Here is a 24,172-nt window from a genome sequence, read left to right as displayed (position 1 = left end):
CTCAGTGGTCCAGCCCTTGGGCAAAGGAAGGCTCACTGCAGTTGGATCCAACTTACAGATGGATCAAATAAATAATAAATCAATTTTGGGAATGCAGTGATGTATGTGCATTTGAAAATCTGTCTCCTGCATGCCCTTGTGTGCTGAAGAACCATGTAAAGCTTAATGAAGGGGACAGTTCCTTCTCCTAAGATGTTGCCTATTAACATCTGATTTTTTTTTTTTTTAATTTTTTGGTCACCTTAGCATTCCAGCTAGAAGAGCACACTGCCTCATGCATGCTCTTTCACTTGCACCTGTTACACAAAGTTAAGCGTCAAGAACAATATTCAATTGAACTCCTGACAGGATCAAAGATGAAGAATCTTTTGGTACCTTGTACTTGCTGTGGACTTCACTTTTGTGTATTGTTCATCACACAATTATTATTAAAATTCTGACTCTAACAGCAACAGTCTAGTGTTCATTTTGTGTGTGTGTTTGTGTTTAAATGGCATAAGTATCCTTGTTCCTCTCCAAAATTCCTTGGGAAAAAAGGTGTTGGACTTGCATTTAGAATTATTATAAGTGTGTTAATAATATGTAAAACAGTTTTACTTATCTGGGGGCATGGGGAACTTGCAGTTGTGTGCTCTAAACTGGATGTGTGCTGGCTTCCTAACCCCATATCTCAGGGGGATTAACTTGTATACCAGTCTGTAAGTTCCTTCAGCTCATAGCTAGAAGGAGTGATAATACAGAAATTGTCCCAGCAAGATTGAGAGGGTGTCTGCCAATATCCTGAAGGAAAAACTCAAACAGTGCTCAAGAAAGAGACAATGCAAACACAGATGTGTGAGGACCAGAGAGTAGGATTTTACCTGCTTGCTTAGTAACAACCTCATTAAATTCAAGCGATGTTGAATTGCTGTAGATGATGCTCGTGTCTGGCAATGGTGATGTGATCTATGGGACTGTTCCAGGATTTATGATCTTTAAAACAAATATGTTGTAATGCAAGTGTCCTGGGGTTTACAAGTTTTCAAGAAAATTAGGAAATTTATCATGGGCATTTTCACATTTCACCATTCCTTTGGGACAGAACTGTAAAATGAGCTTTCCTTTACTTGTTGTCAATTTAGGTCAGTATTTCACCCCTCCCACTCCCCAAGGTTTCCTTCTGCAGGGAGAGGATTCTGAGCTTAACTTCAGAAATAATTACGTATGCAATTCTTTACATTCTTTGAGTAATAATTGGGTAGAAATTGAATGTTTGTCTCACAAATTTGCTCTGCAGTTGAAAAAAAGAGAAATGCTGCAAAAGAGAAGAAAATAATGAGCTTAAAGGTACAACTGCATATAAACTTTGAAAGAACATATACAGTGAAATGAGAAAGGAGAGGGATTAAAGTAATCTTTGATCAGAAAAAAAACTAGTTCTAAAATTTTTAACAGGACATAGAGGCAAACAGATAATAGAAAGTTTATGTTTAGGAAAGCTATGTGTGTGTGTATATATATATATAAAGGTATAATACAATAATAAATGAAGAAAGAAAATATTCTTTTTTTTTTTTTTTTAAACAGTTGAGCAAACAGAACCTTCCAGTGTAACTCTGAAGGAAGACGACACCCAAACTATGGAGACAAGTCCATCTGACTCAAGCACTAAGGATGGTGTAGCTGCTGAGAAGGAGGATGCTCATACAGACAAGCGGTTGCCGTCTGTGGAAGAAGATGCAGAAGATGCTGAACATGTATCTGAGCCACAGTCTTATGACCTGGGCTTTAAAAAAGTTTTTAAATTTGTTGGATTCAGATTCACAGTAAAGAAGGAGAAGACAGGAAAGTCAGAACCAGTTCAGCTGCTTACTGTGAAAAAAGAAACACAAGTCACTGAAGGAGCTGATGATCAAAAAGAAGTCAGCTCAGAAGAAACAGTGATGCCTGAAGATGTACCCTCTGCAGAAGACGACACCAAAGATGCACTGAAAAATGAAAAAACAGAAGATGAATCTCCTAAAACACCGGAAGCAAATGAGATGTGTTCTCAGTCATCTGCTTCAGCCACTGATACTGCCTCACCATTAAGAAAATTTTTTTCTCAGGGATGGACTGGATTTCGAAAAAAGAAGAGTTTTAGGAAGCCTAAGGAAGATGAACAACAGTCTCCTACAAAAGAAGAGCAAGAAAAAGAGGGAGCAACGTCAATGACTGAAACCAGTGAAAAGGAGAAATCAGAGTCTGAGAAGCATGTTGGAGAGAAGAATGTGATAACAGTAACCACTGAAACACAGGAGAAAGAGCAAACTGAAGATGAAAAGCGGGAGTCAAAGACTGCAACAACCATAGGATTTGATGCGAGTGAGAAGGAGGAGGTAACCAAGCATGATGAGCAAGATATAGCAGCAGCAGTTGCTACAGTAGGTGCCAAGGAGGGAAAAGCTGAAGATCAAGAAAGTAAATTGGTGGAAGTCTCAGAAGATCTTGGTAAAAAGGAAGAAAAAAATGAAGGAGAGAAAGACAGTGAGGTGACAGAGAAACCACTAACAACAAAGTCAGTGATGCCTGTAATCACTACAGATGTGAATGGAGAATTGAAAGTCCTACCTGTAGGAAAAGATCTGGAGTCAATGGAGAAATGTGAAATAAATGACAGAACAGAAATATCCTCTGAAGAGAAACTTGGAACAGCATCTTTATTAGCAATGGAAAGTTGTAGTGAAGATTTAAAAAAACCTGAAGGAATAGACGGAAGTAAACCTTTTCTACTAGAGAAAGAAACGTTTGAAAAACCAGAGACAGCAGAATTGGAAATTTCACCCACAACAGAAGTTGTCACTGAGAAGTTAGAGACACAAGGAGAAGCTCAGGATGGAACCACAGAGAAGAAGGCGAGCAAAGAAGAAGAGGCAAAACTGGCTCTGGATGCTGCTGAACCGAAGTCCTTTTCTACTTCTGAACAGTCATTTGATACAGAGGATGATCAACAGTCAGTCAAACCCACTGATGAAGCACTGCAAGGCAAAATTGGTGCTGATGGTATCAAACCAGGCGAAATAATCACAGAAATAACTCCTGAGGAAGCAAGTGGAAAGAGGCCTCCAGAAGGTATCACAAATGAAGCTGAACTGCTCTCTTCTCAAGAAAAAGCTAAATTACAAGGCAGTCCTTTAAAGAAACTATTTACAGGTACTGGATTAAAAAAACTGTCTGGAAAGAAGCATAAAGGCAAAAGAGAAGAATCTAAGTCAGGAGAGCAAGGAGAATTAACTCAGCACTTGTCAGATTCCCCAGATAGCCCAGAAGAACAAAAGGCAGAGAGTTCTGCTTCTTCTCCTGAGGAGCTGAATGAAATTCCTTCTTTGGAAAAATCTGTAGATGGAACACAAGTCTCAGAAAATGAAGATGCTACAATTTCAGATGTGGAGAGAAAAAGAGAAAGTGTTACACCCTGGGCATCATTTAAAAAGATGGTGACTCCCAAAAAACGTGTAAGAAGACCTTCTGAAAGTGACAAAGAAGAAGAAGTTGATAAGACAAAGAGCATTGCAACATCAGTAACTGAAAATGCAGCTGAAGAAAGTCAGGTAGAGCTGAAAGAAAATGGAATGGACCAGAAACCAGAGAAAGTCACAGAAGAGCCAAAAAGAAAGGTTGACACATCTGTGTCTTGGGAAGCTTTTATATGCGTAGGTTCTTCAAAGAAAAGGGCCAGGAAATCATCATCATCTGATGAAGAATCTGAACATAAGCTTGGTCAGGAAAGCCAAAAAATAGAAGAATCTGGACAAAGCAAAGAAACTGCAACAGATGCGATTCTTACTAGCTCTCAGGAGAGTGATCAAGGACAAGGGAATTCCTCTCCAGAACAAGCTGGAAGTCCATCTGAAGGTGAAGGGATTTCAACGTGGGAATCATTTAAAAGGTTAGTCACTCCAAGAAGAAAATCTAAAACGAGAATGGAAGAGAGAACCGAAGACTCTGTCACAGGATCTAGCCTGGAGCATTCAACATCAGATGGTGAGCCTGGAAAAGATGAATCATGGGTTCCGTTTAGAAAACTTATGCCTGGCCGTAGAAAGAAGAAGTCGGATGGGAAGTCAGAACCAACTCATCTTAAGCAAGCAAGAGAAGACATGGCAGAAACAGCTGAAGAAGATTCGGATGTTCCAGCTGTTGTTCCTTTGTCTGAATACGAGGCAGCAGAGCAAGAGAAAATTGAAGCTCAGCAAGTAAAAGATGCTGACGCATTGAAAGAACGAAGCTCGGAGGAAGAAAGAGTTGAAAAATCAGAAGACTTGCTAAGTGTTAAGCAAGCCAGTGAAGGGCTAGTACATGCAGTTACTGTTAGTGTTGTGGAAGGGGAAAGAGCAGTTACCAGCATTGAAGAAAGGTCACCATCATGGATATCTGCTGCTCTGACAGAGTGCATTGAGCAGGAAGAAGAGGAGGAGAAAGAAACTGAGAAAGTGCTTGAATCAGAAGTTGTTGTAGAAGAAGCGATGGTGGTTGATAAGACAATGCTAGAGATGAGAAAGGATGTAAGTGATGATGCCACAGCAAGTGAGCTAGAATTAACCTCAGAGGCAGTGACTGCTCTAGAGGAGACAGCAGAAGCTTCTTGTGCTGAAGAAACAATGGAAGTGTCCTTTGCTGAAGAGACAACTGAAATGGTTTCTGCTGTTTCACAATTGATAGAAACTCCAGATACCACAGAGGAAGTTACACCTGTACAAGAAGTAGAAGCCACTGAACAAAATTTGAAAGAATTAGACAAACAGACACAAAAAGTTCTTCATGAAGTTGCTGAAAGAGTTAAGTCTTCAGATGTAGCACAGCTGGATTCTGAAAGAACTGTAACAGCAACTGTAATTTCAACTGTACAAGAAATTGAGTCAGAAATGAAAGATGATGCTAAAGATGAGAAAATTGTAGGGCAGGGAACGGTTTTGCTTGAACAGCCCTTGAAAAAAGGAGAACAACTGGAGGATGATGTTCAGCCTCTGGAAGGTGCAGGGAGTGTTCAGGGTGAAAATGGCATTGAAGAGAGGGTACACGAACGTTCAGAGAGAAGTGAAATATCTGCTGCAGTGAAAGAAAGCACAGAAGGATATGAGAATGTGGATGTATTGGGAGATGAAGGCCAGCAGCAGACCTGTGAAGAAGCAGTTGTAGAAGACCATGAAGAAATAGCTGAAGTGCAGAAGACAATAGAGGAACCCTCATCGCAAGACAGTGAAGCAGTAACTCCCAGGGAGGAGCAATTAGTAAAACAGAAGCCTTCAGAACAAGAGAAACTGCCCCAAACAGACTTGACAGTAGATGGGAGGAGAGAGGACCATATTCCAGAAGTGCAGGCTGAAGTAAGTACTACATAAAACACAAATGTTGATCTGTCAGGGGAAAAAAAAAAAAAAGATATTACATCTGATTTAGAACGAGGTTTTGGCAATATCCCTATCAAAGACCTTTGTTGTGTAGCAACTTAAGTTTGTTTTCAGTGAGACAGATGCACAGAGATCCAGAAGAAGCAGCTGCAGATGCCTGTGCTGCAGAGTGTGGTGGATGAATTTCTTACAGAAAGGGGGTGGGTGATATTGTGCATGGATCAGATGGTGCTGAAAAGAATTGTCTTTAGTATGCAGCACACTGTGACTGAAGATATTATATGAAAACATATAATATAGCCGGGATCCGTATGATACCTTTACATAGCAGCTGGTATCTTCAGTCATAGGCATAGACAATTGCAGCTGAGGCACTTGTGCAAAGGGAGGAATAGAAATCACATCACTATCTCCATGTCATGCAGGAGTTACTGTGACTGATTTGTTTCTACCTTCTTCCACCATATTTTTGGCTTAGTCTATGTTTCAGGTGTGTCAACTGTCCATTCTTTCCTGAGCTGTGTCCTGACACACTGGACATGCTGGGATCTTAATGGCCCACTAAACTTAATGTCATCAACTCACATCCTTCCCATAACCCTGCTCCTTTCATGGTCTTACATTCTGCTGCTCTTCCGTCCAGACTGTTCTCAGTCTCCCCCAGCTCACACCCCTATTTACAGGTCTGTTACTGTTCTCCACAGGTACAGAAGATCGAAGATGAAACCTCTGAGTTAGGATTTACAGGTGAAGAGCCTGCAGAACTTAAGGGAGAGGGTGAAACACTCCCCGTGGGACCAGTGTGCACAAAAGCAGATGTCACAGAAGTCCTTGTCGGTCCTGAGGGTCAAGATGAGATTCCTGAGTTAGACTCTCAAGAGCAAACTTGTACCAAAGCAGTTCCTAGAGAGACACCTGCACAGGGAGAAGAAAATGGTGCTGTGCTCCATAGAGTGAAGAGCACAGAAGTCATTGCTGCTGAGGTCCCGATGCACGATGAGGTAGAAGCCTCAGCACTTACTTCAGAGACAACTGTCTCAGAAGCAGCTGAAGCTGCTGAGCAGAGTGTGAAGGATGAGGATGGCAGGCAGGTTGCAGCAAAAGATCCTGTCCCTGTCCTAGAGCCAGAATGTGTAGAAAAAACAACTGAAATCCTCTCCCAGAATGATGAAATCAAAGGTGGTAAAACAGAAGAGTCCATGCTCAAAACTGAAACACACTCGCTGTCTGACAGTGCTCTCACTGAGCACCCTCCCAAGACTGAAGAAGACGAATCTACTGTAGCATCAGCATGCTTAGATGTCACTGAAAATGGAAGCACCATCTACACTGACATAAGTCCTAAGACAAGTGAAACACAGAGCAGCTTATCTGAAGAAAGGACTGCAGAAACAAAACAAGAACTTGCAGAAATCTCAAGCAGTCAAGACTTTAAGAAAGAAGAAAACGTAAATGGGCAGATGGAAACAGACAAAGAAGAATTTGAATCTGGAAAACAGGAAGCTGCGAAAGATGATGAATGTTGTTCAACAGCTGTCCAGCAAGAAGTTTTCTCTGTGCAGGAGGAAGGCCATGACTCTGCCTCCCCACCAGTTGAAAGCTCAGAGGCTCTGGAAGTGCCTGTAGCAGCTGCAGCAGCTGAAGAACATGTTGTAGCAGAAGCTGCTACGCCCACAGGCGTGACAGCCAAAACTATAGACCCCTTGGCAACTACACCAGAACAAATGGCTTCTAATGAAATCTCAGCTTCTACTCTTGACTATTCAGGCTGTGAGACTGCAGAGCCTGGTATTGTGGAAGCAGCCCAGCCTCAGGTAACTCATGCTTATGTTAATGGAATATCAGAGAAGCAAGAGAGTTTCCAGAGTATGGATCAGCCTGAAGAAAACGCTGCTCCTTTAAGTGACGGTCTCACTCTCCCCCACTCAGAATCTGAGACGGATGTTGTTCCATCTGGGACTATAGAGTCCCAGAGTACAAAAATTGTATTGAATGTCATCCAGACTGCTGTTAACAAACTTACAGAAACGGAAGAGGCAGCTGCCTTAGAGTCAGAACAGCACACTAAGTCCAGAGGGAAAAGCCCATCATTCACGACTTTACCTGAACTTTTGGAAAGTACGCAGGTAGATTACCAACTCCCAGTAAAAGAAGCAGCTGCAGAAAAAACAAAAGACATGCTGTTAACTTCTGAGGTGCTGGAAGACAGACCAAGTCAGAATTCTGACTTTGTAACTACTCCTGAAGACGTTTCAAGGGAAAGTGTGAGAGTTCAAAGCTCAACGTTAGACCTAAGTACTTCAGAAGATTCAACCAAAGACCTCCTAGATATACACCAAGCAAAATTGAAGGAAAAGGAGATTGGGAAGGTTGTGGAGATCTCAGACCAATATATAGGTAGGCAAACATGTGGAGAAAGGGAGGAAGATGGTCACCCACCAGTGGAAGATGGGAAAACGCAAACGTGGCAGGACGATGGTTGCCAAGAAGACACAGATTGTGATGGTCCCCAAAGTCAGAACTCGTTGGCTCCTGAGGCTCTGAATGTAAGTAGTATTCTTAACCAGCATTTTCTTACCCTTTGCAAAGCAGATTTTGGATTTCTGCAACTGCTCTCTTTTTTATTTATTTATTTATTTATTTATTTTCCCCCTCCCTTATTCCAGCAAAAGATAACTGCTTCTTACTTTAACTGGCCAGAGATTTCTCTCCACACTTTTTACTGTCTCTCTGGCTACTTAGTGCCTTCCATTTTTCCATACAGATACTCTGGCATAAAAGGTCTTTGTCTTGACCTGTAGTTTAGAGTAATGTTTCTAGGGGGTAAAAAATGTGATTTCCAATTTTCCTAGTTTAAACACTTACAATATGAGTATGTATGGGATTTAATCCACGAGCATGATTTCATGCTAACAGTTTCTAAAAGAAAATTTTAAAGGAGGTTTATGTTGCCTTCCATGGTAAAATTGAAGTGCTTAATTCCCAAAGCTCTTTGCTCTTCAGTGAAATCTGAATCAGGAAAGGTGACAGTTATAATCTCTCTTGCAGGTATTTAGTATGCTTGCTTAACTAAGCCAGGTGACTGTCTTCAAATCCATTTCTAAAACTACTTGAGAAAGATACTAAGATGCTCTTGAGATAAATTGCCATTAATAAAGCTTTTTTTTTACTGCCTTTTGTCTTTCAGATGTGCTAAGGATCCATGTGGTGTTTTGAGAGATACCAGTGCTAGAGAACAACTGACAATCCTGTGAGAGAACCAGGAGCTTAATTCACTACCCTTTATTCTTGGATGTTAACACCTGCTCTTTTGAAGACTTCACCTTTTTTTGTCATTAAAAACCAATGCCTTTAATATTGGGTATATCCACACACGTCCCATTCGAAGGTCATTTGCCTCTGCTGAAAATGTCCCATTTAGACTGGAGATGCACATCAGAGTGAATGGACAGACCACTAAATTTTGTGCCAGAGTTGTTACCATTCCCTCACTTAACGTGTCCGTCCTGTCTGTCCCATCTTCTTGAATTCTTCATTCATCCCTAAATCCCCTAACTCCTTTCTGCAGTCTCCCTTACTTCCACCATCTTCCGTAGCTGCCTTGATTTGACCAGAGAGTGGCCACAGCTGCTGCTCTACTTCTGTGCTGAAGGGAAGAGGAGAGCTGACTGAAGAGAACACATGAGACTTATGGCTGACAGAAGGTGCGTCTGTCAAACAGCAGGAACTGGATCATGCACAGATTCTTGAGCAAGGTGCTCAAGATTGCTGCCTTTCAGTCCCATTCAGGTATCTATCTGTTCGGTTGTGTTTGTGCAGGCCTGATTTAGTCAAAATTTATTTCTACAGTGTAGCTTGAAAGGAGGTTGACAGTACTCTTTTTCTGTTGTTCAAGACTACAGGTTTCAGGACTGGACTGTAATGTGTTGAATATTTATATGTATGTCCTAATCTCAGTTCTGATTTTAATGTAGAGCTCTGATACTTCTGTACTGTTTAGGCGTACCCTTAAAGGAATTTCGTAGAGTAGCCTGGAGAGGAAATTGATATTGGTGGAGTGAAATTCAATAACATATAGTTTCCTATTTATTGTTCCAGGTTTTCCCCTTGTAAAATCTCTCCGAAACTTGGCCGTCATGCTTTGAATATTTATATGTAAATCCTAAGCCCAGTTCTGATTTTAATGTAGAATTATGACATTTCTAAAGACAAAAGGAGAGCCCTGACCTGTTTCGGATCTAGCTATGCTGACCAATGTCCCTTCAACTTGCAGTCCTCTCGGGTTTCTGAGAACCATTCAGGCTTACCCCTTTGATGCTGTCTTGCTCATACAGCAGCCCCAGGTGTACCACAACCCAAAATCACACCTTGCTCTTTCCAGTCTGCTCAGTTCTGTTCACAGCCCCATCCATCCCCAAGACATTACCTCCACCCATGTCATCTAATATCCATTCTGCATACAAGTATCCTCCTTTCCCAACCGAGGCTTGAACCTCTTTCCCATCACAGCATTTCCCATTTCTTGAGATCCTTGCTGCTCTTACCAATTCCCTGAAGGGGGAGTAGAAAGGAGGGTAAGAGGTTGGTTATGAATTCTGCCTTGGATTGCAAAAGACTGAAGAAAAGTTTGGAGTGCTGAGTTCCTAACAACCTTCACCTAAGGTGGGTTGGACTGAGAGCAGCTGCAGACTGGGGTGAGCAGGGTGATCTAAAGACAGAAAGAAGCCTCATTGAGATGCCTGTCCCCAACAGGAGTAGGTCCTTCCTTTTGTTGTTTACATTAGAATCAAACATGGGGTACAAGTCAACCCTTTCAGCTCTGATTTCTAAAGTGAAGGTTACAGATGGCACTTTGTGAAACCGATGCCACCAAGTGAACAATAGCTCACTATCCTACCTGTATAGTAATTTATTTTAAAATCAACTCTTAGTGTACAAATGCTCTTGTTACAGCAGGTGCACGCCTCTCCTCGGGGCTGCACATACAGTAAGCAATGTGACTGATTGCACTGGTGTGATTGCACCATCTGGTGCTGCCCTGTGTGGAAGCATCAAGAGATTTTTCTTTACCTCAGAGCAAACTATATAAATATTTAAAGCCGAACAATGTGGTTTCAAACAATCCAGTCCGTCTTTGTCCATTGTTAGAGGCAGCTTTTCCCCCTAGCTTTGGGCAATTCCAACAATCTCTGTTGGTTTCCACAGGTTTAAATTGCCTTGCAAGTTAATCGTGCTCTTAATAACACCTCACAAGTGCAAACTTGGCTGAATTTGTACAAATTGTATACCTATGTACGTTAAGCCATATTGCAATAAATGCAGCAGGTAAAATGAAATAACAATAGCATGACCTGTGTAATCCCAATTCTTATGTTTGTAGCTCCAAAGCTGTTAATAATATGTAAAGTTAATTCTTGTCTGAACCTCATTTAAATAAAGCTAGCTTTATCACAATGTAAATTGTCTGTTGGTAGTAATTGGACAGGCAAGTGCTTAAACTTGCTCGTTTTCTCCATTAATCCAGGGCCTAGGTAAGCAATGCAACAAACATAATTGTAAAACAAGTACAAAAGCTTCTTGTAACTGACAGCTAAAAAATATCGTGCCTGAAGCCACGCTGATGGTGCAAGGAGCATGGCTCCACCTAACGATACTACTTTGTTCCGGTGTATTGCTTTGGCCTCTGAAACTCTCATTTGAGACTGTGACTTCCAGCTTGTGCTTAAAAGCTTGAAGCTTTCTCAAATCCAATGTATTGGGTTATCAAATCCGATTTTTGTTTTTAAGGTAGATTTTCATTAATTAAATAAAGTACAACTAAAATTTGTTCTAATGTGTGTATGCGTTGTTGTTCGTTTTTTTCAGCTTAATCTGTTGTTGCTTTATCTTCAACGAGTTCTATTTGCTCCTGACAGCGTATTTGTTGTTGATTGACATTCAGCTTTTGATGTGAATTAAAGGAGCTCATTGCAGAACTGAACTGTTACTTGGGTATAAGTTTCTCTAAAACGTGCCTGGTAAGATAGTTCAGAAAACTGAAGAAAAAAGCTCTGTTAAATTCAGAATAGGTAACAGTTTTCAGTAAGCTAGGAAGAAAAGTTAGTGAATCGTACCACACTTGAACTCGTTTTGTACAAATTGTGTATTTGTGTTCTTGTCTCAGCCATGAAGCTAAGATGCTAAATCCATTACCAGTAAATACCTGCACTGGTCACAGGAAATGCAGGTGCTGAAGCATTCAGTGCAGGATGCTGTTTCCTTCTTCCTTTCATATTGCACCTGTGGGCTCATACTGCACGCACCTAATCACTGCCCAGCTCAGCAGCATCAGCAGGAACAGACCAAAGCAACAACTCCCACCAGACTGTGCCTGAGGCGCACAGCTGTAGTCCTCTGCCTGTCCTTGTGCAGAGTTTATGTATTTTTGCTATCCTGTTACTCGTTAATATGAGGTCTCCAAATGGCCATTAGCATAGGGACTGGAGACTATGTAACCTGAAGCACAAGAGCCTGTTTTATTGGAATAGCTTGAGTATCCTGGCTATTAGCTCAGGCTATAGAGTGGATCTGGATGTCCTGTTTGGATCGGCACATGTGTGAAACAGCTGTGTGCACAGAGGGACCTGCATAGCCTGGCTGCAGCAAATGCCTGGGGATGAGCAGGCAGCCTGCCAGAAACGGGATGCCTGAGATGGTCTTGTCTGCATGCCCTACACTGGAGCTTTGTTGTTCACAATACCACCAGGAGCTGGTGCCCTTCAAGGATGGAGAGGAGAAGCCCGGTGGGACAGTCAGCATTGAGGCTTTGAGTCCTAGCCTTGGGGAGATGGATGAGATACGTGAACAATTCCACAATGCTAACAAGATAGAAGTTTGACCATCACCATATTTGTATCTAACGTGGGACCGATGACACTTTTAATAGGATGCTAAATTTAGTGTTTACCGAAGTGAGAATGAAAGATAACGTGTGAAAACCCATGTCTGTTCTGCTCCAAAATTCTCTTGGAAAATTTTTAAAATAGGATGAACTGTTTTATGAAGTTTCTTCAGTTCCTTCTGTGGGCCCTGGGTCCTGCATTGGTACAGTCCCTGCCCTGCATGAGCTGTCTCTGCCCAACAAGTGGTGCTGCACTGATTTCTAAACTCATTTCCAGGAGATCTTCAGCAGATAGTTTTGGGGTCAGAGGGGTTGCTGCCTGCTGTTTCCTGTAAGAAATGGCTGTACAAAGTGAGAAATTGACACACACCTGCCTGTACTGACACGTCCCTCTTATTGGTGGTAGCCTTGAAGGTTACACACTATTTTTTGTTGATCTCCCAGACAGTGTTTTCATTTTATTTTATGAGAAAGACCAAGAATTATGAAGACAAATGTAACCTGCTCAGTACTCTGGTTGCGATCTTTAAACAGTGCTATTTGCTGAGCAATCTTGAAGATCACATTATTCTCTTTGGCATAAGAGTCTCCCTGCTGGGAAAATACTTTTATTGGATTTTTGCATAATCTGTCTTGATCCTGCAATTGGATTTAGGCTTGCACGTTCTCTCTGCTCCCCACGGAAGAGACAGTTAATGCCTCACAGATGAGGGGAGGAACCTGCATCTCTGTCAGTGGCAGCTGTGGCAATAGCTGGGCACGCTGCCTGCCATTCTTTCTAGAAAGGTGTAGCTCATCCAAAATAAAACAAACCAAACCTTTAAGCCTGGATTCATATGGACTGGTGGATGCAGGCTTATATTTGCTATGGCAGCATATTGACTAGGTTGAGATTATTGTTCTGTTTTCTGTCATTCATAACTGGTAGCTGCTTGTGGTAAGAAGAGACAGAGTGCTTCTTTCTGTGTATTATTTCTGAACGTCTCATAAGGCCTGGACTTTCCTGTCAACTATTTTTGATCGTGGCTAACATACAGGGGTAAAGCAGTGATGTGTTTTGGCAAGCCAACCCATTACATTTCTATGGAGTACTATAGAAATAAGGGACTTTGGCACACCTCTGAAAAACCATTTCACTTCTTGGATTTTGAGTTGCGAGCTATGCAGTATGTTGATTAATTGTCCCAACTGAGGAGTGAAGTACTACCAGCAGGCAAGTGGCAGTGGGTTTTAGGTCTGCCAAATAAGACTTAACGGCACCAGATAAAGGCTTTATGAACACAGTGGCATTTCTGTGATGAAACCTTCCTAAAGAATATGTCTGTACACGTACATGTGTATAACACCATTAAAAACAAAAAGAATCTGTTCATATCCTTAAAGCAATACTTTGCAACAAATCAGAACTGCTATGCAGCTAGTGCTTTCCCTTTCTGCAGGAAAAGGTAGGAGTGGCAGCTTTTAACATCTGATAAAAACAAGAAGTACAAAAGTATCTGGACAACTAATTATGGTCTGTTAAGGTCTATTAAGTGTAAAGTTCAGCGGAGCTCTGTTCTTCCCCTCACTGCTATTTTCTTGTGTAATGGAGACATTGGAACTGGCTAATGGGTCTCATACTCTGGGTAAAGGACACATACCGACGTTTGGGAGGCCACATGTGAATTTTAAGTAAGTTAGACTGAAATATTAATGATTCTCCAGTTTAGAAGAGCTTAAAATAGACTGTCGGATAAGGAGCGCTGAGGTTTGCCTGTCTTAATGTTTCAGTGAGAAATCACTGATGCTACTTGATTCTGTTGTGAGTCCAAAATGTAACCAAATCGTGGGAACAGAGAGTTGAAGAAAGAAGACAGCCTTATTTGTAGGCAGAAGGAAATGCAGTAGAGGGAGTAGCAACGATCACGGTTTTTGCCCCTAGCTTGGAGGGACACTTGAAAAATAACTACCCTACCAGACTGCCTGTCAGGAATTTGGTAGCTTACATGGGTGGAAGAGAATACTATGTTAATTCATGTAAGAAAATCCACCGAGGGATTTCAAATATGCAGAAACCACACCTAAGGCAGGAAATCCCAAAACTGAGGCCGGGAAAACAAACATAAATATACGGGGAAGTACCACATATGCTTGTCCCATGCTTACACCCTGCTTCAAGTACCCACTTACAGCCACTGTTTAAGGCAGGATTTAACAACACAGCAGTATTTTATAGTGTGCTATTATGGTGCTCTCACCTGCTGGAGTCCTTTGGTACCAATGTATGCCTGAATTTAGTGTAAAGATGGGAGGAAACGGGTTGTTCTTCCAATTTTATGCTGTCAGATTGAGGTTGGCTGGCATGTTTCTCCTCCCATCCTTTCCTCTGTTTTCTAGGTTTATTAAACAGTTTTTACTCAGAGAAAGCTAGAACTTGGAAGAGCACAGATCATGGCATCTGCTCCTCCCATACCCAGAGAAGCTGGCAATGTAACATTTCTGCATCCAGCAGGAGCCCTCTTTGCCCCTGCACACTCTCCAAGACCACTGTGTCAAGGAAATAGAATGCTCAGACAGAGCTGAAAGAGAACAAGCTCTTTAGTGGCTGTGTGATTCAGGGTGACTAAGATACAATGTGCAATATACATGGTATACACATAAACACAAGTTATTCAACAGAGCTCAGGGGATAAGGTATTTTATGCCAGCTGTTTTCGAGAAACATTACGTTCCCTCTATAGTAACACCACTGACACCAGGAGCACCTGTCTCCTTCATTGCCTTGGATCCCTGGTGCTATGGGTGCTGACAGTAACATCCTCTGTCATGCAGAGATTTGGAACCCCCAGTTCACACTTCTCCATTTGTTAGCTACACCTAATTAAACCAGGTGTTGAGAAGAGTCCAAGAATAAAAGTGTGAGTTCCTTTCATTTACTTTTAACCAGATTTGTAGGCATCTGTTGGGTTGTGGAATAAGAGGCAGCTCCTAATCATCATAAACATACAGATACACAGAAATGGAGGGAATCAGAGAAATAACAATAGGTGGGGAAACTTGGTAACTTAATTGGTGGTAACCTAATTGTTGAAAACCTAATTACAGCACACTAAATTGGCTGTTTCCTGAGACCATTGAAGGATGTGAAACCTATCAGGATGAGTCAGCAGGGAAACTCCCCAGAAAACTTTGCCCAGTAAAAGGGCTGGCTGCCTTCAGGGTACAGGGCTCTGGATGGAAGGGGATCAGCAAGAATGTTTTGGGATTGTGTAGGAACTGACTATGAGGTTTTTGAAGAGGAGTGTGGCAACGTGTTATGGATTGTTAGGGGGTGTGTAGTGGAATGACTGTTAATAGAGGAAGAAATTAATCAAGGTGGATTTGAATGGGACCCTTGTAGGAAGGAATATAGACATAGAAGGCTGGTTGAAGACAAAGAAGGTCAGCAACTTGTCTGATTGAGCTGTGCTTGATCACCACAGCTGATCCTTGTTCTGTTTAAATCTGATTTCTGACCACCTTCAGTGTGCCTGGCTCTCTGTTTCACAGTTGTAGGTGTGTCAGCAGCTGCGAGCTCTAGGAGTTTCTGTATGCTGGTGCTAGGATAGGGGCCCAGAGTGCTGCTGGACAGACTGGGGCTCTGGTGCCAACAGCGGGTGTGATCTGTATGGAGTGGGGCTGTATTGCACCAGCGGGAAGGCGGGGGGGAGGAGTAGGATCAGGCCACCTGGGCTGTTCATCTGAGTGCATGCAGGTGGGTGCTGGCTGGTAAAGACAGCAGTTTACACTATCTGTGTTAGCTTCTGTGCCTGGACATCTCTGTACTTGTAAGAGTGCATATGCCTACCCCCACTAGCAGGATGTGCTCAGGCTGTCTCCTCTGTGGCTGTGGTGCTGCGGTCCATCTGTTGCAGGGATGGACAGTACCGAGGCCCAGAGTTGCTGCCCTCGACCTTATGCTTCTCTTGTGTAGGTGGAACTGAGCACACAGGGAAGTGCCAGGGTTTTCCCTCTCCAAAACTTCTCTGCCTCCTGGCCGTTGGCTCGCGGCTCCCTCCCGGCAGCACAGCCGGCAGACGGGGGGCACACAACTCAAGGCTCTCTCCCTTCCATCCTCTCTTCACCCAAGGCCGGGTGTCCTGTCACTCCTGGGCGCTCCAGGGGCTGCTCGCTTTGCTTCATGCAGCCCGCCAACACCTTCTGCCTCTTCCTACAGGAGAACGGCACCACCTAGCGCTGCCTGCCTGCTGCAGCTCGCGGGGGTCCGCGCTGCCCAGAGCACGGTTCGTGCCGATAGCAGCAGGGCTGGGACAGAGAACCACGGACACAACCTAGGGCTGCTCTCTGCATAAGTACCTCCTCAGCAGGTTCTGATCACAGCCTCTGAAGTGAGCCCACCAGCAGTCGGGCTGCTGAGACTCCTGTGCTCCTAGGCTGTTACAGAAGTGGCGAAGGAAGGATGAGCGCTGTCCCCCTTCAGCTGGCGGCTGTTCTGCTCATAAGCGCGTGAGTGGTTTTGTGAGTTAATGAGGGAGCGAATTAATGAAGCAACAACTTGGGGAATTAACAATCTGGACCAGCCTATTGAAAGGAGATTGAGCCCTTGCTAACAAGCTCATGATACATGGAGTGTGTTGCTCAGTGAATTTGAGAGGCACAAATGAGCTGTGGCATTTTGTCGGTGTCAGAATCTGGATCTCTGAAATGTCCTCCTGGTGGGGATGAGCTGCTTTGTCATACCAGCTGGGGCAATAGGTTATGAGTAAGTGTGTGTTTGTTGTGGTAGCAAATGAAAAGCTGAACAGTAAAAATAAGTGGAAGACCAATTGGCAAAAAGAGGGACTGTGAAACCTTAAGTGAGTTTTGTCTTGCCTAGAGGGCCACTGCATCGATGCTGATGAAACCTGGCATGAGTTTGGCAGATGGTGGCCTTCCCCCCTTCAAAGAGGAAGAGAGGTGCTAATTGCTGGCTACTGGGCAGGAGTTGAAGAGAGAGACTGTATGAGTGAAAGAGGAAAACAGAAGGAGTACTTGGGAAGCAGTGTGTGTATGCAAAATAGTTTGTTCCAAAACTTCAACCCTAGCTAACTGTAGAAGGGTGCAGGAGGAGATTGCTGGAAGCCACACTAGTGGACCCAGTTCAAGTCAGTTTTGTCCTGTATAATGGGGACATTTAGGATCTATTGCACCCTGAACCCCTCCCCTGAGGGAAGACTAGCAGCGATGGAGCTCTCCCCCCTGACTCTGCACCAGTAATACAGACAGGACAACAGAGCACTCCTGTGGGCATATAAAACCTACTTCCCTCTATAACAACTACTAGATGCCACCCTTTCTGCCTTGGTGCTGTGTAAGTCAGCTTGCAAACTATCTTATGGAAAGTCCCTGGTTTAGTAGAATCTGAGAAAGCAGATCTCATCATCTCATGAGCCAGGCAACCATCCCTCCAGAGGAAGAGCTAAAGAGCAGTTGACTGTGAGCAGGGACATCTCAATCTCCTAGTAAAGGGAGCAGAGGGAGCACTGAAATCATTAGCCTTAGCCAGGCTTAGGCGTTAACACTTTCCAATATCATAAATGATGCACACACACAAACACACACACACACACACACAAAAAAAAAAAAAAGAAGAATATTAGCTAAAGTAACGGAAAAGAGCTGCTCTGTCCCTCTATGAAAAAGGGAAAAATAAAATGGGGAAATAGAGGAGCACCCACATCACTACTAATGTGGATACGATAATTGTGTTTAGATAGGTAGGGAGTTCTCTCTGAAACAATTAATTTGGCTGACAGCTACTGTTTCACATAAATAGACTGAGTTTTCCTCATTAACCCTCCATGACAGTCCTCTGGGATCTCTATCCAGGGTGACAGTGACACTATAACTTAAGAAAGCGGTGAGCAAGCCAGAGGTGTGAGCTCAGGGATCTGACATCAGTCTGCATTGGCAGTGAGCCACGAATATGCAGACAAGTGCTGGGACGATGCAGTGGCAGTGTGAGCAGCTGCTCCTTGCACTGTGAGGATTCAAGTTGTAATGTGATGATCATGGTTAACGATCACTACTTTGCAACAATCCCTATTGACACACGAGCCCAAACATAGCTAGTTGACAAGGACACTTATGAAAGACTGCCTCCCTTCACAAAACAATTTTTTCCATCAGAGGTAGCATGGGGAATGTCACCACTCACTCACTGGCTAGTCTGTTTTATTCTTAGGTTTCCACAGAATCTTAGGTGTGGATTTGTTGAAGGGATGGTCATGGGTCACCCATAGAGAAAGTAGTAAACAGGGACAACTCCACTGCTTGCTTCACACTGATGCCAACTGTCTTTATGGTAAATTGATGAAACAGCTGAAAGAAGAGAGTCTGATTGGTAAGTCTCATCCCCATAAAGCTCTCCTGTGTGGCCTGTATAGCACCCCAAGGGCAAATGGCAACAAACCTGCAGATCACTGGATGCATTTAATGCCAGGCTGGATGTGGCTCTGAGCAGCCAGTTCTAGTGGTTGGTGACCCTGCACGTAGCAGGGACGCTGAGACTAGATGATCATTGTGGTCCATTTCAACCCAGGCCATTCTATGATTCTGATTCTATTGCAGAGCCCTGAGTGCTGCTGCCGAACTGCTCACCACGGCTGTTTCCACCGTAATTGGTATAATATTTATATTGGTATAATCGGTATATGTTCTTTATTTAATGAACTTCACGAATGAATTTCAGTGGATGAAAACTATCGATATGGAAGTAGAAGAGGCAGACAGGAGAACTTTTGCTTTCATCTGGCAAGGGTTCCGGCGTTCTATTTACTCGTTTCTCACGAGGCATATCACAGCCCCACCACTTTTCACGCTGCTTCGGCCGAAGAGCTGGAAACATTAATATTACCACCAGAGGTCACTGTGGGGCAACGCATCAGAGGTACCTTAAAAGACGGCCGCTTGGCAGCTGCGAGCACTTGCCGTAACGCTCCTGCGGTTCGGTAAAACCGAAAAAAAAAGCCCAACAAAGCTAAACAGCCGAGCATCCAGTGAGGAATGAATCTTCTCGGGAGACAGAGTGACGGGTGGGAGAAGAACTGTCCCTGCTGAGGTACTACCCAATGGTTACATGTGCTTCAGAATAAGAGGAGCTATGTGCTGTGCTGGGGACTTTGTGATCTCGGAGAGTATCTGTTCTAGGAATTATTATAATAGGTTGGCCATTCTATAATTTACTATAGAAAACAAGAGCCTGAATCCTGCAGCAGCACTAGGGGGAATCAATGAGTGATAGAAGCATGTGGTTCTCTGCTGCAGCATACAGTGGTGTCCATATTCCCTCCTCCAGGGAGGCTTGCACTTTGCTCAGCCTGGGATGTTATGAAGCGATTGCTCAGGCTTCTCTGACCCTTGGGCTATTACTCTGTACAGTACATATGTCCTGTATATGTATGTTTATGAGGGAGCCTCTACTGGAAATACAACAGTTCCTGGCTGGAACTGGGAACAGAGCTGTGGCAGCCTTGCCTTCGTCAGACAACTGGCTTCCGTACCATGAACCTGACAATTTGGGCTGCAGGATGGCAGAACCTGCAGAGCACAATATATGATCAGGTAGAGGCAGCTGCCTTTGAGTCAGTGCAGCACAAGTCTGCAGGAGAAAGCTCACACGCCAGCAACAGACCAGATCTTCTGAAAGGTATGCAGGTGGATCATCCATATATATGAAAGGAGGTTGTAGTGAGCTGGGGGTTGGCCTCTTCTCTCGTGTAACTGGTGATAGGACTAGAGGGAATGGCTTCAACCTGCGCCAGGGGAGATTTAGGCTGGATGTTAGAAAATACTACTTTTCTGAAAGAGTGCTCAAGCACTGGAATGGGCTGCCCAGGGAGGTGGTGGAGTCACCGACCCTGGAGCTGTTCAAGGAACATTTGGATTTTGTGCTGAGGAATAGGTGTAGTGAGAACTATTGGTGATAGGTGGATGGTTGGACTGGATGATCTTGTAGGTCTTTTCCAACCTTGGTGTTTCTGTGATTCTGTGATTTCTCACAAGGAAGAAATACTAAATGAAGAAGCAGAGCTGCAGCAGTCAAGAATAGTGAAACACGCTGCCTTTACAGTCTGCAGCAAGTTATGCAACTCTAGAAAAGAAACCAAGACACATGTTGATTTCTGAAGTGCCAAAAGAACAGTCAGAACTGGTCTCTGAATATATCATCCTGATGGCATTTCAATGAAAATGCAAATTTAGGAATTAGGAACAAATAATTTCAGAAAATAGACACAGACTCAGAAGAACTAAAGGAAAGAAGTTGGGCAGATGATGTATATTGTAGACCAATACACAGATCAGCAATCACATAGAGAAAAAGAAGAATATTACTTCTTCCACTACTTGTCAGTGGAAGACAAGAAAACAAACATGGGACGATGATATTTGCCAAGAAGGTAGATCTTGTGATAGTCCACACAGTCAGAACTCAGTGGCTCTGGAGGCCTTGAATGTAAGCAGCTTTTTAAGAAGTAATAGCTTTCTCCTTCCAGAGTGATATTTGGGTCCCTAAAACTCATATCCCCCACTGTTATTTTTAAGTGAAATGGAGATTAGAGCCAGTACTGCTAATCAGTTTAATCAGGCCATAGATTTCTATTTCTTCTTCTTACTGACTTTTATTGTCACTTTATTTCTTTCTTGTAACACTACCCTTTGCTTTAACAATCTTTCCCTTTATCTTGGCCTCCAGCCTGTAGTTTAAAATAGTTATCCTGGGAGGTAAAATATGTAATTTCCAGTGTTCTTAGCTATAGAAAATGCTTGCCCTGCAAGGATGTATGGGATTTGATATATAAATACACTTCCCCTCTAGCAAAACTTACTAGAGACCCAAAAGGGCATGAATGTTGCTTTCCATCATAGAGCGCCTAATTCCCAAAGCTCTTTGCACTTCAATAAAATCTGAATTGGAAAAAGATGACAAGTGTAGTATCTCCCTGGGCTATTTTCTGCACTTGCTTAAATCAGAAGACCTTCCTAATCTCTGTCTCTGAGAAATGCTTGGGAAAATAAGATGTTCTTACAAGAGCGAGTTATTAACAAAGCCTTTTCCTGTTAGATGTGCTAAGTATCTATGTAGCATTTGAGAGAGGCTGGTCTTGGAGAACAACTGGCAAGGCTGTGGCAGAGCCAGAAGCTTTATCTACAAGGTTTAAATCAAGGGGGCTAACATCTGCTCTTTTGAAGACTTCACCTTTTTTGCCATTGTCACTAAAAAGATGCCTTTAATGCCGATTTTAGCTGTCTGTGTGCTCCATGCTAAGGCACTACTGCTTCAGGATGTGGCAGATCTCTTTGACCACTTCATTATGAAAGAAAAGACAGAGAAACCTTCACTTTAGTGCTGCAATGCTTGAAATACTTGTTTGGTGTCATTCCAGCTGAACAGGCTGTATCCTGTGCCTGCACTCCCCACCACAGTTGTTATACAGACTTTCTGCAGCCTTCCCCTTCCTTCAACAGTTCCTATGCAGCCTCATGCTGGTTAGAAGCTTTGGCTGTTTCCCTTTCTGTCCTAACTCTACACCTTGGTTGCACGTTGAGCCTCATTCAAAGTGCCCAGCCCTGGCTTGATGTTCAGACCGTGGCCCCTCATTTACTTTTAGATGACTTTTTCCAGATTGCAGTTTTTCTGCATCAGAATTTCAGTCTAAGCTAGCACTGAGCTTGTGGCCTGTTGGACAGGTCTAGGGTGGCTGGCTGCAGCACAAGCCTTTGCCACAAATGTCCCTGTCAGCTGAAGAGAAGCAGTGTCATTCCTGGACCTAAGCCTCTCTTCAGCAGGTGTTCAGCTTGCTCTGGTTACTCCCTAGAGCCTTTGTGAGTTTGAGTAGCTGGAGCAACTCACTTGTGTAATCTTAGCACGTTTCCTCTTGCAGGCTGACACCAAGAAATGCTCCCTGTTTATCCCACTGGACATTGAAGAATAATTTTGCCATTCAGCTGGTAAGTTTTAAAGACAAACTGAGGAACTGCCTTCTTATAAACTGCTTGCAAGCTGGTACTTCTGCAAAACTGCATGCTTTGTTTCAGTCAGAGAAATCCATAGCCCTCAATGCTATCCCAGTGACAGCTTAATGCCTAGAGTGTCACTCCTGCAAATAACCCCCCTCCTTTATGCTGAGTAGCTGAGATGTCAGTACTAAGAGCTGGTGGTATTGTAACCCTATTTCTTGGTCCTCAGAGCCACATTTGATTGTGTTCCTTGGCAGCAATAGGAAATAAATGCACTCATTTCTCATTTCGGTGTCACCACTGAGGTATAGCACTGCAAGTAAGTTACATGCCAGAGCAAATAAAGCCACTTGGCAGCAGCAGCTGCACTAGTTTTCTCTCACCATGCAAAACCTTAGCTGGTGTAAGCACTCCAGAGGAGACCAGACTCACAGTACTCCAGTCATGTCCCGCTCTCTTTCTGGGATATCAGGAGCAAAGCGATTCAGGTGATACTGCAACACTGAGTGACTTCCTCACACATTTTAACCCTTCCACATATGGAATTTGTGCTGAGGCACAAATACAGGTCTTGAGAACTTCTACTTTCTGTCAGACGAGTTCCTTTTGGGGCAGAAAGCGACTCTCTTAGGAAGCTCTCTAGCAGCAGAATCTACCTCATAGTTCCTGAAGCACCGAGCAATACAAACATCATCTCTGACTTGTATGTCTCCCTGCGAGCATCCTGGACCTTCTGGTACAGCTGGTGTCCAGCTATGGGGGTGAGGAGAAGCAGCAGCCCTCAGAGAAGAAAGTGACACATCCACCTTATAGCGTTATCACAGAAACTTCTGAAACACCAAACACTTGGAAATGCAAACCACCCTGCTGTTATTTCTATGCCCTATGTGTTTCCTCCATCTTTAGAGGAAACAGTGACCAGAAAGCAAGCCAAGCATTCGAAGAAAACCAAAAGCAAAGAACAACCACTGCCACGCTTAAACAAAACAAAAACCCACACGAAAAGAAAAACAACAAAACCAAACCACCCTAAACAGGACGGGAGGCATCCTCAGAGGTACGATGGCAGTTTTACAGTTCAGCTGACTGCTTCCTAAGCGGCTTAGCCCTCGGGACTGCTCCGCTGTTGCTGTTTTGGCACGCTGTTTCGGCACTGCAATGCGCGCCGGTGAAGGGCAGCCCCGCTCTCCGTCGCTTCCGATGCTGTGGCCAGTCAGTCGGCTCAGATCAGCCGTAAGGTAAGCAGACCTCCAGGCGGGACGGCCGGGCAGGTTTCCCAAGCGGAAGGCCACAGGGCTGGCGGCTCACGCAAGCGCCGGCTGCGAGCGACGGAACCGGGCGGCAGCTGCTACCGGCCGCTCCGCCCCGCGTCCTTCCCGCGTTGCCTGGAGATGGCGGCTGCGGCCGCCATGGAGCTGCCCGGCTTCCGGCCCACCGCCCCGAGGGCGGTACGGCTTGAGAGGCGCCCGCGCGGAAGGACGAGTTCCTCTCACCGAGGTGACCTCTGCACGTCGCGTGTACGCGACGCTGTTACGGAATTTGGTGCTAACGTTCCAGAAAGCAATTTCCGAACGTGAAGACAGCAATCTAATGTAAAATGATCGCTGTTTAAATTTCTCAGTATTTTTGACACCGTTGTTTTCTAACAATTCTCTCCCTGCCGAACAAGAATGATTTTAGCAGACAAGTGACAAAAGAGATATTTGGTACAAATTTGACAAGTTTTTTTTTTTTTTTTTTTTTTTTTTTTTAAATAGAGAGCTGTGGTCTCCACATTCAGAAGGAACACTCATCCTCCAAGCGCAGGTGCTTGGTGCTTCAGAAGTCAAGGCAGAAGAATCATTATACAACGTGCCAGGGAAATTCCCTTTCATGTTACTCCTTTGGAAGCTTCATCCCTTGCTGCTCGTTCATTGCAGCTTGCTCACTTGTTTTCAGCAGCACA

General features: G+C 43.7%; 1 protein-coding gene across 4 annotated transcripts in view; it reads left to right on the top strand.

Moving 5' to 3' along the window:
* Positions 1-11,202, top strand: part of AKAP12 (A-kinase anchoring protein 12) — a 31,467-nt gene extending 20,265 nt beyond the window's left edge. For all 4 annotated transcript variants that reach the window (XM_052687528.1, XM_052687555.1, XM_052687537.1 and 1 more), the window contains 3 exons: positions 1,567-5,345; positions 6,074-7,915; positions 8,557-11,202. In XM_052687528.1, the coding sequence (XP_052543488.1) occupies positions 1,567-5,345; positions 6,074-7,915; positions 8,557-8,565 (5,630 nt within the window). In that variant the 3' untranslated portion in view covers positions 8,566-11,202. The remainder of the gene's footprint in view (positions 1-1,566; positions 5,346-6,073; positions 7,916-8,556) is intronic.
* The last annotated feature ends 12,970 nt before the right edge of the window (positions 11,203-24,172 follow it).

Source organism: Tympanuchus pallidicinctus, unplaced genomic scaffold, assembly GCF_026119805.1.
Source record: "Tympanuchus pallidicinctus isolate F22 unplaced genomic scaffold, pur_lepc_1.0 scaffold1, whole genome shotgun sequence".
Classification (NCBI taxonomy): Eukaryota; Metazoa; Chordata; class Aves; order Galliformes; family Phasianidae; genus Tympanuchus; species Tympanuchus pallidicinctus.
Note: the sequence above shows the minus strand (reverse complement) of the source record. Positions and strands in the feature narration are given on the sequence as shown.